Raw genomic sequence first — 15,833 nt, forward strand, 5'->3', positions numbered from 1 at the left:
CACATGATCAGAATGGATGAGGACTTAATTACCTTGATCAGGATTTCCCAACCCCCCCTTGCTAAGAGGCCTAGGCAAGGCACTGATTATGAATCTTCAGATCATGTTTCCATTTCTTCTGATTCCTCTTCTGATCAGGAATTTTCTGTTCCACCCTATGAGGATTCTGATGCAGAAGAATCCATCCCATCTGCATCTCCTCCTGAGGATTACTCTTTTGGAGAAACTTTGCATACTTTAAGGGAACATTTTCACTGGGAAAGTCAGGACTTCTCAGAATCAAAAAAGAGGCTTAGGGATTTCCTTCTTCCTCAGCATAGGCCTTTGGCAATACCCTCCTGTATTAGACATTGTTGAGGATGTGTTTTTGAAATCAAGCATGGCTCCTGATTCCCTACCTCCGGCTCTAGTAAGCCAGACAGATATTACAGGGTTCCTGACTCCCACAAATTTCTATTCAAAAATCCTGCTGCTGATCTTAAGACTATTTCACAGGGCCCCAAAGGTGTAAAGGACTCTACAGCTAAAAATCCTACCCCCCCGATAGAGATTCCAGGGCGCTGGATAGATGGGGAAAGAAGGTTTATACGTCTGCAACCTTGGCAATTAGGGCCTTAAACTGCCAGTTTCATATGCTTAAATATTGACAGCATGTTATGGGCTTACTGAAACAGAAAATGATGTTGATTTCTGATTGTGTAGAAAATAAAGAACTACAGGAATTATTGCATTCAGCAGAACAGGTTGGAAAGCATACTTTGCATTGTGGTTTTGATTCCTTGGAGGCCTCTTGCAGGGCCGCAGTTACTGGATCTGTGATTAGAAGGCATGCCTGGCTCAAGGAGCAAAATCTGCCTGATCATGTTAAAGCTAAATTGTTGGATGCCCCCTTGCAGCATGATACTCTGTTTGGTAGTAATGCAGAAGAGGTTTTAAAGAAAATGGAAGACAAAGCTAAATCTATGCAAACTGTAAAAGATTTCTTGCAAGTGCAGCCACCCAGGTTCAGTAGGCACTGGCCTACTAAAAATTGGTCCTTTCCTGTGTCCAACAGAGCCACTCAGGGAAAATCCAGGCGCACAAAAGGCTCCAGATACCAATCACAGGGTTCTTACAGGTCAAAGCAATGGGGTGTCTCCACCTCCAAATCTGGAGGAAACAAAGCACAACGCTACAGTAAGCAGTCTCAATGACTTCCCTCTACCTCCACCAAGCACTTATCTTTTGGCAGCCCCCTTGGGAGGAAAACTAGCACTTCATGCTCAAAATTGGCAGTTAATTACCCAGGACAAGTGGGTATTAAACATAGTATTCCCGGGGTACAGATTTCATTTCCATACTTTGCCAATTCCAAATGGTTGGCCAGATCTGCCACAAAATCAGTGGGCAGAGGCTCAGAAACAAGTTATGTCCCTCATGAATGTGGGGGCTATTCATCCAGTACTAGAAAAGGAAAAAGGACAAGATTTTTATTCAAGACTTTTCCTGGTACCCAGAAAAGACGATGCCTGGCGTCCAATACTGGATTTATCGATTTTGAACACGTTATTGGCCATTCCAAAATTCGAAATGCTGACTTTACAACAGCTACTGCCTATGCTGGGCAGGAACGCTTGGTTAGTGACTCTAGACTTAAAAGAGGCATACCTGCATATACCAGTAAGGGAATCATGCAGAAGATACTTCCACTTCAAGGCAGGTTTTTTTGCATTACCAATTCTCTGCACTGCCCTTTGGCTTATCTACTGCGCCCAGGGTCTTTACAAAGTGCCTGTCAGCAGTAATTGCATTCTGCAGACAAAGAAGCATTCAAATATATCCTTATCTGGACGACTGCCTCATTCAAGCAGAGGACAAGGACACTCTTCTTCAACATCTGGTGTTTGTAAAAAGGCTTCTAACATGCCTAGAGTACACAATAAACAAAAAGAAATCCCAACTGGTATCCTCTCAAATAATTACATTCCTGAGTGCAAGCTTGAATACAACTGCCCAGATGGCTTACCTCACGTCAGACAAACAAAGGCAACTGACATCATACTTCAAAATAATGGCAACAAAAACCCAGTTATCTGCAAGACAAATTCTGCAGGCTTTGGGGTTCATGGCATCCTGCATTCTACTAATTCCATATGCGAGACTGCATATGAGGAGACTACAGTGGTACCTAAAAAGTTTGTGGAGTCAACATTGTCACAGTCTGGAAACAATGATTCCTCTCATTCCCTGCCTGCAACAGTAGTTTCTTTGGTGGGCAGAGACATGTTGCCAAAATAAGGGACTGTCATTCACTCTACCCCTTGCCACCCAAACCCTAACTACAGATGCTTCAGACTATGCTTGGGGGGCCCACCTGGCGGGGAGATGCATTCAGGGCAAATGGAGCCCAAAACAAATGCATCTGCATATTAACCAGAAAGAGATGCTAGCTGTTCAGAATGCTCTGACAGCCTTCAAGGACTTACTTCATCCAGGACAACTACTGATAAAGACGGACAACACCACAGTTATGTGGTACATAAACAAGCAGAAGGGTACACATTCCTACCCCCTTTGCAGACTAGCCATGGCATTGTGGAACAGAGCTTTGACTTACCAAAAACATCTTCAAGCTCAATTTCTGCCAGGAAAACAAAATACTCTGGCAGGCGACCTAAGCATAAATCTTATGGACCCACATGAATGGAAACTGGATCCACAAATCTTCAGCATGTTAACACAGAAATGGGGGAGCCCAAACATAGAGCTATTTGCCTCTCCCCAAAATTATCAGCTGGACAAATTCTGCACAAGAACTTATCACAGAAAAGCATGGAAAGTGGATGCCCTATCCCTCAGTTGGAAAAACCTATCAGTCTATGCCTTTCCCCCTCTGCCTCTTCTCTCCAAGGTCTTACTAAGTCAGACAGGAAAAACCAAAAATGATCCTAGTTGCTCCGGACTGGCCTCGCCAGCACTGGTACCCAATTCTAAGAAATATGTCTCAACTTCCTCCTTGGTACTTGCCTCAAATACCTCATCTACTGTCTCAGCAGAACAATCAAATTCTGCACACTCAGCTCCAAACTCTGAACCTTGAAGCATGGCTGATCACTTAATTATTCAAACAAAACCTCTCAGTAAATCTGTGATGGATGTCATTTTGGAAGCCAGAAGGCCTAGTACTAGAAAATCTTATGCTGATAAATGGAAGAGATTCTGTGCTTGGAACCAAGCACAAGGAGTGGACACAGCAAAGCCCAATATTCTTCAGATTTTACAATATTTGACTGAGATGCTTGACAAGGGCCTATCTTTTTCTTAAATAAAAATACATGCCTCTGCCATCTCGGCTCATTATAACACAGAACCTCCCCTCTTTTCTCATCCTCTGCTTAAACAGTATCTTAGAGGGGCCAAAAATTTAAGGCCTCCCAGAAGATCATCAACTCCTGCATGGGACCTCAACTGGAAAAACTCACCCTGCCTCTTTTTGAACCAGCAGCTACTGCGGATATAAAATTTATGTCTTGGAAAACAGCTTTCCTCTTGGCAGTCACTTCAGCAAGAAGAGTTTCAGAACTTCAGACTCTCATGGCTGTGGAGCCTTTTATTCCATTTTACCCAAACAGTGTGTCCCTCAGGACCAATCGTTTTATGCCTAAGGTGGTATCCAGTGTGGCTGTTAACCAGACAATTCACTTGCCAACATTTTACCCAAATCCACAGAACAAGGGGGAGTGGATTCTGCATTCATTGGATGTACACAGACAGCTAAGATTCTACTTAAACAGGACCAAATCTCTAAGGAAGTCTGAGCAACTACTGGTAGCATTTGCTGCAGGGTCAGAGGGGAAGGCTATATCAAAGCCGACTATTTCTAAGTGGATAAGCCACTGCATTCGTTTCTGCTACTTGCACCATGGTAAACCTATGCCCAAGGGGATCAGGTCGCATTCCACCAGGGCTTGCCTCTACCTCAGCAGCTTTTCTCAGAGGGGTTCCAACCAAAGACATTCTAGAAGCTGCTACATGGAGCTCTGTTCATACCTTTGCAAAGCATTATCATTTTCCTCTCTTCTCAAAATCCAGGGCAGGCTTTGCCACTGGAGTTCTGCAGGGCCTTATAGCCGCTCCTAATGCTATTTAGTTCCATCCTCCCATCCATAGCTTTAGGAGTCTACCCAAATGTAATGACTGCAACAGTGAAACATGAAGAACATAGTACAGTTTTGTACACTTACCTTAAATGTAGATGTTCGAGTGTATTCACTGTTGCAGTCCAGGTTACCCACCCGCCATCCCCTTTTTCTATAACTTTTCTTTCCTTCACTGTATACTAAAGCCTTTGTGGTGTATTTGCTTTTAGATGAAAGGAAAAGTTTATGTTGCTAAAAGTGCATTTTCATATATTTCTGTTTATATATACATATACATATATAGATATATATATATATATATATATATATATATATATATATATATATATATACATACATGCATACATATATATATATATATATATATATATATATATATATATATATATATATATTTTTTTTTTTGCTCCCCATTTGGGGGGCACCCGACATCTGGGGCAAGAAAAACTGAATAAAATGGCGTTGGCTGCATGTTTTATACCCCTGATGACCTGACGTCATGGAAGAGGAGACAGCAACCAACGTAGGACCCAAGACTTTTTTATTCAGGCCAACTGAGGGCAACCTGCCAGCAGATTACCCAAATGTAATGACTGCAATAGTGAATACACTCGAACATCTACATTTATGGTAAGTGTACACATCTATACTTTGTCAGCACCCAGACCTCTCCTTTCACAAAAGATAGTCACTAAACATAAACCCACATATGCAGAGGTACTCACGAAGAGCCTGCCAAAAGACCAGTGACCTCCCATTTACAAACAACTCATACATACTGGAGCACAACCAAAATCTGTTACACATAACAACACATATACCAGTGTCTCAACGAATAAGCCCCTAAGGCAGACCACCTCAAAACCAAATGTCCTGGTCATAGGAGATTCCATAGTGAGATGCACAGATGTCCCCCTCACCAGGCTGGACAAGAAGGTCACAGTCAGCTGCCAGGATCTGTCAAATCACACATGCACTCAAGTCACTCAACAATAATTACCGTTATGACTCTGTCATAGTTGGGGTGAATGACTTGAGATGCACCTCTCATGGACTATGTGAAGAGAGACATGACTGAACTTTCAGATTGTGTCCAGGCAAGTATGTCCCTAGCCCTAAGCAGCAGTCTACCTTCACCCAGGAAGATGCCACATTATAAACAAAAAATGATTGACTTCAACATTTGACTTAACTTCTGGTGTCACTCCAGGAGGATCCAGTGTCTGTCAGCCTGGGAAGACATAGTCGACACACCACGTTGCTTTGCCACAGATGGTCTTCACCTGTCTCCTCTAGGATTTGAATACAGGCAAAGAAACTTGCCTCCCCCGTAGTGCATTTTTAGGCAGTAACAAAACAACAAAATTTCCGATGTAAAAAAATCCACTAAAGACAAAACTCAAAGGTATGTTGTTTAATGCTAGGAGTCTAAACAGGAAACTACACTTCCTGGAAGTTCTTCTCACCTTGGAAGATGCTCACGTCTGTACAGTCACTTAGACTTGGTTCAAAGTCGCAATGCCTTCCACATGTTCAGATCTCGAAATAAGTAGGAAAGAACCAAAGGCGGAAGTGTATCCATCTTCATTAAATCCAGATGCACCTCGAGACTGGTGAAACAGTACGACACTCTTGAGCTACTCCAGGTCCAAATAAATATAGGTAAATCACCCTACCACATGATTGCTAGCTTTAATCTCCCCATCATGAACCATGATAAGCACACCGCCTACCTGGACTTGCTTGAGTCACTCACTGTACAGCCAAACACCTTGGTCATGGGAGATTTCAACTATCCTTCTATTGAGTGGGCGATGTACATGAGCACAAGCTTAATTGCCCTGAGGTTCCTGAGCTTTGTTAATACAAAAGCTCTGGAACAGTTAGTTTGCACCCCCACAAGGGGCTCAAATATACTGGACATTGTACTCACCAATATGGGGGTGGGGGTAATTGCACTACCCCTGTGTTTAGCTCTGTCCTGCCCTCCCTTGTAAGGTCAGATCATAATTCTGTCTCGTTTGAATGTAATGATCAGACCTGACACCAACACAGGAGCAATAAAAATGAGAAACTTCTCCAAAACAAGCTATAGCTTACTTAAGCGATGGTTTGACAAGTTTTAACCCTTGTGCTGACACAGCCAGCAGTGACTTCTATGCAGAGGCGTATACAAACACCATGTATAACCACTTAAATAACTGTATTGACTGTGCTGCATCTGACAGGATCAAAACCATACCCTCCCGTTAAAAAAAGAAAAAAAAAAGAAAGAAAATAAGGCCACCCTGGTGGACCTTGAGTATCAACAAGTTATATAACAAAAGAAAGAAACTGATAGATAAGAACAAGAGGGAACTTAGTCAGCAGAGAAAGAATACCCTCCACAGTTTGAACAAGCGATTCAGATATCTGATAAAGTCCTCTAAAACTTATGAATCTAAATTGGCTTCCCTAGCTAAAGACAGTCATAAGGCATTCTTTAACTACTTCTGAAATCTAAAAGGGAATACCCAGTTATGTGCCGAACTCATAGTGGACAGTACCACTCACACTGACCCTGAAGAAATTGCCAACCTGTTAGCTGACAGATTTGGCACAGACTTCATCCCTCTGTTTCTACCAGCCATACCCCAAAGCATACTTGACACCTGTCCTCTCCCCAGTATCTCCAGTGAGCAGGTCATATCTGCGCTCTTCATAGCCAAAAAACTCGACCTGTATGGGACCAGATAACATACCAGGCTGCTTACTAAGCAACCTAAAACATGACTTAGTGGATCCACTTAGCACTGTCTTTAAGCATAGTCGGAGCACTAGCTTTCTTCCAGCAGAATGAAGAACAGCAATTGTAATCCCCTTGCACAAAGGGGGTCCCTCAACCTGTCCTGGGAACTATAGACCCATAAGCCTAACCAGCCGTATCTGCAAGGCCATGGAAAGAATCATCATGGACCTTATCAACAAGTACATAGGCAACCTTCAAATTCTCGTCCCACCCCAGTTTGGTTTCATTAAGGGCAGATCATATTTACTAAACCTGGTGGACTTCAAGAATATCACCAAGACCCTGGATGAAGGCAAAGCAGTACTTTCCTCCTATCTTGACTTAGCCAAGGCTTTTGATACAATTCCCCACTCGAGTATCATTGGGAAACTCTGCCTGTTGGGGATTAACCCATATGTCACTAGATGGGTAGCCAACTGGCTCACCAACAGAGCCCATACAGTCAAAGTTGGGAATTCCACCTCCACCGGTAGAACAGCTACCAGTGGGGTACCATAAGGGTCTGCGCTGGGCCCTCTACTGTTTGGAATCTATTTCTTGGTGGTTTACCAAGTTCACAGATGACTGCAAACTGGGTGCAATCATTGAATCCCCTAAAATATATTAGCATATTACAGGAGGGGTTAAGACAGAGAAATGACTGGTGTCAAACTCGCAGTCTAAAACTAAATGCAAAAAAGTGCACAGTTGTCCCCTTTGTCAGTGAAGTAGCCCCTACAAATTACAGTATAGGCAGCAACTCCCAAAGCTCAAACCTAGTGGTTCATTGCTTAGAAACACAAGTTGATGTCAGTCTAAACTTCGATCACCATGTATCCGCAGTGGTAAGGAAAACCTTTTACATTGCACACCTCATAGGTACGGACATCTCATCCAAGACCGAGGATGTTACAACTCCTCTGTACTCCACTCTCATCAGACCACTAATAGAGTAAAACGCTCCCTTTTGGCTGTACCTCACCAGACACCTGCAGCAGCTGGAGAGACCACAGAAACTTCTCACCAAGAGAATTCAGAGACTCCATGAAAGACTGAAAGCGCTGTCCTAAAGGCTGCTGAGAGGTGACCTGTGCCTCCTGGCCTACAGAGCAATCTCTGACCCTGACCTTATGGAAATGCTGCACATCCACAAATCAAATGGGACAAGAATCACTCGCTGCAGAGATCTCAACCTAGCCTGTGACTTAAACAAAAGATGCTGGAGAGACCGATTTGCCTCTCAGAAGCTGCTGCTACTCTGGATTAAACTCCCAATTCATGTTAAGCAGAGCTCCTGAATGACCCTATTTAAGTGCAACCTGAACAACTGACTGGGAGACCGTTAAGTCACCCCTGGGGTGGCACCCATGTCTCTCACAGACAGGGTCAGCTGGTGCTGGTAATAGTTTTGCTGTGCAAACAATCAAACCATCTAGTTTAGGGAACATGGGTATTACATGGCTAGACTTGTAAAGGCCATAATAGGGCCATTAGCTTAGTAACCTCCTATGAACAAAACCACAGCATTGATAGATGTTCTTCATTCCACATTGCTGCAGTCCTAACTATTGGGTAGTCCGCTGTCCCAGTCGGCCCGAATACCAAAGTGTATGGCTGACGTCGGTCAAGGCGCATTAGACTGACGTCAGTACGTCAGGGTACTAATGCGCATGACCGACGTCATATCCTCAGTCTTTTTTGCCGCATGGTCCGATGCAGAAGCAGTTTTGCGAGTGCAGGTTGGCGTTCTGAAAGTTTCTGAAGTCAGAGTTTCAGACCGAATCAAAGTTGGCTAAGTACCCCGTTGGGGAATATTTTGTTTTTTTCTTGCCTCAGTATTTAACCGGATGTCAGAAAAAGTGAATAACTGTATTTCTTGTGGGAAACAGATACCTCATAGGGATTACCATACTTTGTGTATACCTTGTTTAGGGCCTGAGCACGACGTTGTTGGATGCCGCTCTTGTGCTAGATTTAACAAACGCACTATTAAGAGAAGGTTAGACTGTGCCAGGTTAGTTTTTGGGAAGCGTAATTATAAAATGCCGTTGGATGCTCCGACGCCCGCTTCGGCCAAAAAGCGCAAGGATAAAGCAGCAAAGCCTAGAGTGGAAGAACCGACAGTCCCGGACGTCGGTTCTTTAGAAGGCTCAGTGGAGCCGGAGGTTCTGCCAGGAGTTTCTTTGGAGTCTCAGGGAGAGACTTTACTGTTACAGGATGTGTCCTCTCAGGAAGTAGGCCAGGCTGAAGGGGCTTCTCAGGTGGCTGTTCTTCCCTCTCTTCCTAAGGTGGTTAGAGCCTCCCCTTCTGTTTCCAAGGCTTCTTTGAGAGGCAGGCCAAGTTTAACTTCAGTGGGGGTTTCTCCTAGTGCTTCAAGGTCTTTGCCTAAGAAACATATGCTTAAAATGGCAGAGGATTTGATTTCTATGATTAGAGGTTCTATGCCCCCTCCTGATAAGAGGCCTAGGGTGGAACCTGAGTTTGAGAGTTTTGAGCAGTGTTCGGAGGCTTCTGAGTCTTCGGCTGAAGACTTGCAGGAGTATCCTCCTTATTCTGATTCTGATGTGGATGATTCTACTCCTTCAGCTTCTCCTCCTGAGGATTTTTCATTTTCGGAGACTCTGCATTCCATGAGGGAGCATTTTAAATGGGAAGGTCAAGATTTCTCCGATTCCAGGAAGAGGCTTAGGGAATTCTTGTTTTTACCCCAGCATAGGCCTTTAGCTATACCTCCTGTTCTGAATGTGGTGGAAGATGTTTTGCAGAGGCTTCCCTGAATCCTGATTCTTTGCCTCCTGCCCCAGTTAAACCGGATAGGTACTATAGGGTGCCTGAAGCTCATAAGTATCTTTTAAGAGTCCTAGGGCAGACCCGAAACTGTCTCTCAGGGGCCTAAAGGTGTGAAGGCTTCTGTTGTTAAAAATCCTGTTCCTCCTGATAAAGAGGCAAGGGCTTTGGATAGATGGGGAAAGAAAGTGTATACTTCTTCCACTTTAGCCATGAGGGCGTTGAATTGTCAGTTTCACATGTTAAAATATCAGAATTATCTCCTTTCACAATTGAAGTCTAAGGTGGATGCTCTGGCAGAAGGTATTGAGTGTAAAGAGTTGCAGGATTTAGTTCATGTGTCTGAACAGGTGGGTAAGCATTCCTTGCAGTGTGGTTTTGATGCTGTGCAGGCCTCCTCGAGGGTGGCTGCCACTGGTTCGGTTCTTCGTAGGCACGCCTGGTTGAGGGATCAGAATTTAGCTGAGCATGTTAAGACAAGGATTTTGGATGCTCCTTTACAGTCTGATGTGTTTGGTTCGCCTGTGGAAGCAGTTTTAAAGAAAATGGAGGATAAGGCTAAGTCTATGCAAACTGTTAAGGATTTTTTGCAGGTGCAGCCTCCAAGTTTAGTAGAAATTGGCCTTCTAAGGGATGGACATATCCTGCTTATGATTCCCAGTCTAGGGGTAGGTCTAGACGTGGTAGGGGCAGAGCTCAAGGTTCTTTTAGGCCTAGAACAGAGAGTTCACCTGCTCAGACTTCTGGTGAGGGCAGGGGTCAGTCCTTTCGTAAACAGACCCAATGACCTACCTTTTCAGCTGCCAGTGCATTCTCGCCTGGCAGCACCTTTGGGAGGAAGGCTGGCTCTTTTCAAAGAAAATTGGGATTTAATTACCCAAGACAGATGGGTTTTGGATATCATTCACCACGGTTACAGGTTTTATTTCCATACCTTGCCTCCTTTCAAAGGCATGCCAGACATTCCTCCTCTACAAAGAAAAGAGGCTCACAAGCAAATTTCTCTGTTGCTCCAAATAGGGGCCATTCAGCCAGTTCCTGTGCCAGAAAGGGGCCTAGGATTTTACTCTCGCCTGTTCCTAGTACCAAGAAGGGGAACACGTGGAGACCAATTTTGGATTTATCTATCCTCAACACTTATCTGGACATTCCCAAGTTCAAAATGTTGACGTTACAACAGCTTTTACCTCTGCTGGGCAAGGATCACTGGATGGTAACTTTAGATCTCAAGGAAGCTTACCTTCATGTGCCTATCAGACTAAGTTGCAGGAAGTATCTGCGCTTTCGAGCTGGAGATTCTCATTATCAGTTCTCTGCATTGCCCTTTGGCTTATCCACTGCGCCCAGAGTATTCACAAAGGTTCTGGCTCCAGTGATAGCTTACTTCAGGCTAAAAGGAATACAAATCTATCCTTACTTGGACGACTGCCTGATTCTGGCTCAAGAAAAGGAAGACCTTTTACAGCATTTGGAATATGTGATAGCAGTGCTAAGATGCCTAGGGTATTCTGTGAACGAAATAAAGTCCAGTCTAGTACCCTCTCAAGACATGTGCTTTCTGGGTGTGAGACTGAATACAGCAGCCCAGATGGCCTTTTTAACCCCGGACAAACAAAAGAATCTTTCCAGTTACTTCCATCAACTATCTCTTCAGTCTGGGCTGACTGCAAGGACAGTCCTTCAAGCCTTAGGGTTCATGGCATCTTGTATTCTGGTGCTTCCCAATGCCAAACTGCATATGAGGAAGCTGCAATGGTATCTCAAAATGTATGGACACAGCACTGCCAGGATTTGGACACTGTCATTCAAATAATACCTTGCATTCAAAAGGAATTTTTGTGGTGGGCTCAGGAATGTCACCTAAACAAGGGACTCTCTGTGACCCGGCCAGAGGCGAGTCAGATTCTAACGACAGATGCCTCAGACATTGCTTGGGGAGCTCATCTAAATGGAAAGTGGATACAAGACAAGTGGCCTGTCAGACTACAGCATCTACATATCAACATGAAAGAGATGTTAGCAGTCCAGTTTGCATTAATGGCTTTCAAGGAGTTACTTCTTCCAGGGCAGGTGTTGATTCTAACAGACAACACAACTGTCATGTGGTACATCAACAAACAAGGGGAACACATTCTTACCCGTTGTGCAGGCAAGCAATGATTTTATGGGAGACTGCGCTCAGCTTGCAACTAACTCTTCAGGCAAGGTTTCTGCCGGAGCACAGAACTCCTTAGCAGATGTGTTAAGCAGACAAATCATGGATCCCCACGAGTGGAAACTGGATCTTCATGTATTTCGAAAATTGACAGTGTCATGGGGAACTCCAGACATAGATCTGTTCGCTTCTCCACTAAACCACCAGCTGCCAAAGTTTTGCACAAAGAGGTTTCATCACACAGCTTGGAAAGTGGATGCTCTGTCTTTCAGTTTGAAAAATCTTCATGTGTATGCCTTTCCACCTCTGCCTCTTCTCCCAAAGGTGCTCTTAAAGGTCAGACAAGACAAGCCAAGGATGATTTTAATAGCTCCAGATTGGCCTCGGCAACACTGGTACCCATTACTGAGGAATCTGGTAAGGAAGCCTCCATGGCCTTTACCTTTGATTCCACACCTGTTGTCTCAGAGGGACGGTCACCTGCTCAATGTCAAGCTTCACTCTCTTCATCTAACAGCCTGGCATATTCTGTTTTGAAACACAGCAGGTCTCAACTTCCTCAACAAGTTTTAAATGTGATTTTGGAAGCCAGAAGACCTAGTACAAGGAAAGTGTACGCAGAAAAATGGAAGAGATTTTTATTTTGGAGTGCAGCAAACAATTTGGAGATTTCTGAGCCTAATTTGAGTGTGGCTCTTCAATATCTTACTGAGTTATTGGACAAAGGTTTGTCTTTCTCTTCCATTAAGATTCATGCTGCAGCAATTTCAGCTCACTATGATTGTGACCCACCATTGTTTTCGCATTCTTTGTTCAAGCAATTTCTTAGAGGGGCAAAGAATATAAGATCCCATAGAGCTCCTACTCCTGCTTGGGATCTCAATTTTGTGTTGGAGAAACTTACTCTACAACCTTTGAGCCTGCGGCAACTGCTGAATTGAAATAGTTGGGATGGAAGACGGGTTTTGTTGGCCATTACTTCTGCAAGAAGGGTTTCTGAATTGCAGGCCCTTATGGCGGTAGAGCCTTTTTTGATTTTTCATAAGGATAGGGTATCATTACGTACTAATCCTTCCTTTATGCCTAAGGTGGTTTCTAGTATGGCTTTAAACCAAACTATTCATTTGCCTACTTTTTATGCAGATCCCCAAAATAAAGGGGAAAAGATTTTGCACACTTTAGATGTACACAGGCAATTGCGTTATTATTTAAGCAGGACTAAGGATTTTAGGCAGTCTCAGCAGTTGTTTGTTTCTTTTGCTTTGAGTTCTCAGGGCAAGCCTGTGTCAAAACAAACTATTTCTAAGTGGATTGGGTTTTGCATTGCATTTTGTTATTCCCATCATGGCAAGGAGATTCCAGCTGGGATTAGGCCTCATTCCACTAGGGCTACTGCCACTTCAACAGCATTTCTAAGAGGGGTGGCAACTAAGGATATTTTGGAGGCAGCTACTTCTAAGCATTATCACCTTCCTCTCTACTCTAAATCTAGGGCTGGTTTTGCCACAGCTATTTTGCAAGGCATGTTGTCAGCTCCTGCTTCCTTATGATTTGCCAGCCTCCCTTACCTCTGCTTTGGGATTCTACCCAATAGTTAGGACTGCAGCAATGTGGAATGAAGAACATAGTACAGTTTTGTACCTACCATAAATGTAGATGTTCGAGGATCCACATTGCTGCAGTCCAATTTACCCTCCCTCCTTCCCCTCTGTGTTTAGGGGTGGTTGTGTAGGTGAGGTTATACTCTGGTAATTTTGTATATATTGTACATAGTTTTGGTGCAGGAATGTTTGGAGTTTTGGTTTTGACCTTGTCTTTTTAGGGTCTTCTGACATCTGGGGCAAGAAAAGACTGAGGATATGACGTCGGTCATGCGCATTAGTACCCTGACGTACTGACGTCAGTCTAATGCGCCTTGACCGACGTCAGCCATATACTTTGGTATTCGGGCCGACTGGGACAGCGGACTACCCAATAGTTAGGACTGCAGCAATGTGGATCCTCGAACATCTACATTTATGGTAGGTACAAAACTGTACTTTTTACTATGATCAGCTGCCTTTTGCTTTTATCTACAGTCCACCCCCCAACAGAATGCTATTTTTAGTAAGAACGTCTGGTATAACAAACTGTAGAATGACCACAGTAATGAATTTTAACCTGCTTGCCACAGTAATAAAACATTACTGAATTTTACTCTGGGAAGTGTACTGTTACCACTGATTGGCAATTTATCTGGTTTCCTGAGAATCAGATTTACAAGAAAAAGAAAACTCTTTCTGAAAACCAGAGTCCATAGTCAAATCCAAGATCCTGGTAATGTGTCACAGGCATCCTATGCATGCTTGAAGGCCAGACAGTTGAATCAGTTTTTTTCTTTTAAAATGATAAGCACAGCAAAAACAGATGTGATGACTGATACTCAGCACTGTGAGACTAGGAAACTAAACAGCTATGCTGAATATTATGAAATATTTTTTGAACCGTTCTATTACATTTATCCAAATGCTTTTTTTGTGCAAATGGTACTAGTGGTGGTATGTATTCTGGCACTGCCCATGTGTTAAATTTTTCCATTCTGTGAACAGTTACTTATTTTAATTAATAAGTACAAATCAGTGAATGATGCCACACTTTCACTTTCATTTCATTCTACCCCCCCAAAAAAAAAGTTAAGCAAGACCAGCTCTAACTATTTTCCGTGTCTCACACACATACACGCACATGTGCACGTGTGCACACAGGACCAACTCTAACTAATAATTATATCCAACTGTATATATTATACACACACACGCATCCTACCTTAGAAGGCTCTTGTTAACAATTAATACATAAACCCACACCTACGTGTACAGACACAGGAATACAACACAGACCTTTCAGTGTAGGGATGAGGGTCTGTTTAACATTAACTACAAACTACTCCCATGACACATGACATTTATTTACATCTGTGCCTAGGCTAATATAAAAGTCTCTCAGATCAAATTATAAATGTAATAAAGCAGCAATGAACTCACAAAACTTGTTGAACATCAGATCATTTATCTTGGTTATTTTGGATTTATTAGTGTTACAAAGCTCCATACAAAGGTTTTTTTTTCTAGTTAGCCTAATATTCATTGTTCAGCTGATATATTAGTTTTAACACTGGAAGCATAACATAGCTTTCTACATCCAGAAATTATACCAGAAGGTTATCGAGATTCTTTCTATTTTCTTAAGCTGAGTTTAGGAGTTGTTAAAGTCGTTATTTAAATTAAATGTAAGATTTTTAGAAAGTATATCATTTTTAATCAGTAAAAATCTGTCTTCAAATGTAAAAAAATGTTTGTTTTATTTAGCTGTGATTTGATTTATCTCCTGTATTAGTTTATTTATGTATATTATTCCTAAGTACTTTTGTTTTAAATTAGTATCTACAATATATGTTTTGATTATGACTGTTTTAATGTTAAATGTATTGGAGAATACTGTTATGACATTCATTTCCTGAGAAGTTTGAATATTTTGCAGGTCTTGGTCAGCTTCTGGTTTGGGAATGGCAGAGTGAATCATATGTTCTCAAACAACAAGGCCATTTCAACAACATGGCATCATTGGCTTATTCTCCTGATGGGCAGTACATCGTTACTGGAGGAGATGATGGCAAGGTGAGTACCAGCATTGCTTCAGCTGAAAAAGAGACAGTATAGTGAAATGTGTGGATGTTATGTTCCCATGATCCTTTCTTACAAGTTGCACTCGTGCATTTTCATGTAACAGTAGTCATATAAATTGCTGCTCTTCTGGATGCAAAATTAATTAATACATGACACTGTTTTAAAAGAGGCTTGTTAATTAGTCTGTTGTAGTCATTTGTTCATTTTGTGATAGCCAGCTCATCCTGTTTTTGGTTGTGGGGAGCTAAATCCTTTCCCATGAAACAGCAGTCAACGTTTAGGAAACTGGTCATAGATGGGATGTATGTCCATTGCATGGC

General features: G+C 42.7%; 1 protein-coding gene across 1 annotated transcript in view; it reads left to right on the forward strand.

The window, feature by feature from the left end:
• Window positions 1-15,833, forward strand: part of LOC122802737 (periodic tryptophan protein 2 homolog) — a 723,301-nt gene that overhangs the window by 340,719 nt on the left and 366,749 nt on the right. The window contains exon 10 of the mRNA XM_044072502.1: window positions 15,368-15,504. Within this exon, the coding sequence (XP_043928437.1) occupies window positions 15,368-15,504 (137 nt within the window). The remainder of the gene's footprint in view (window positions 1-15,367; window positions 15,505-15,833) is intronic.

This window comes from Protopterus annectens, chromosome 5.part0, assembly GCF_019279795.1.
Source record: "Protopterus annectens isolate FY-2018-M chromosome 5.part0, PAN1.0, whole genome shotgun sequence".
Taxonomy (NCBI): domain Eukaryota; kingdom Metazoa; phylum Chordata; order Ceratodontiformes; family Protopteridae; genus Protopterus; species Protopterus annectens.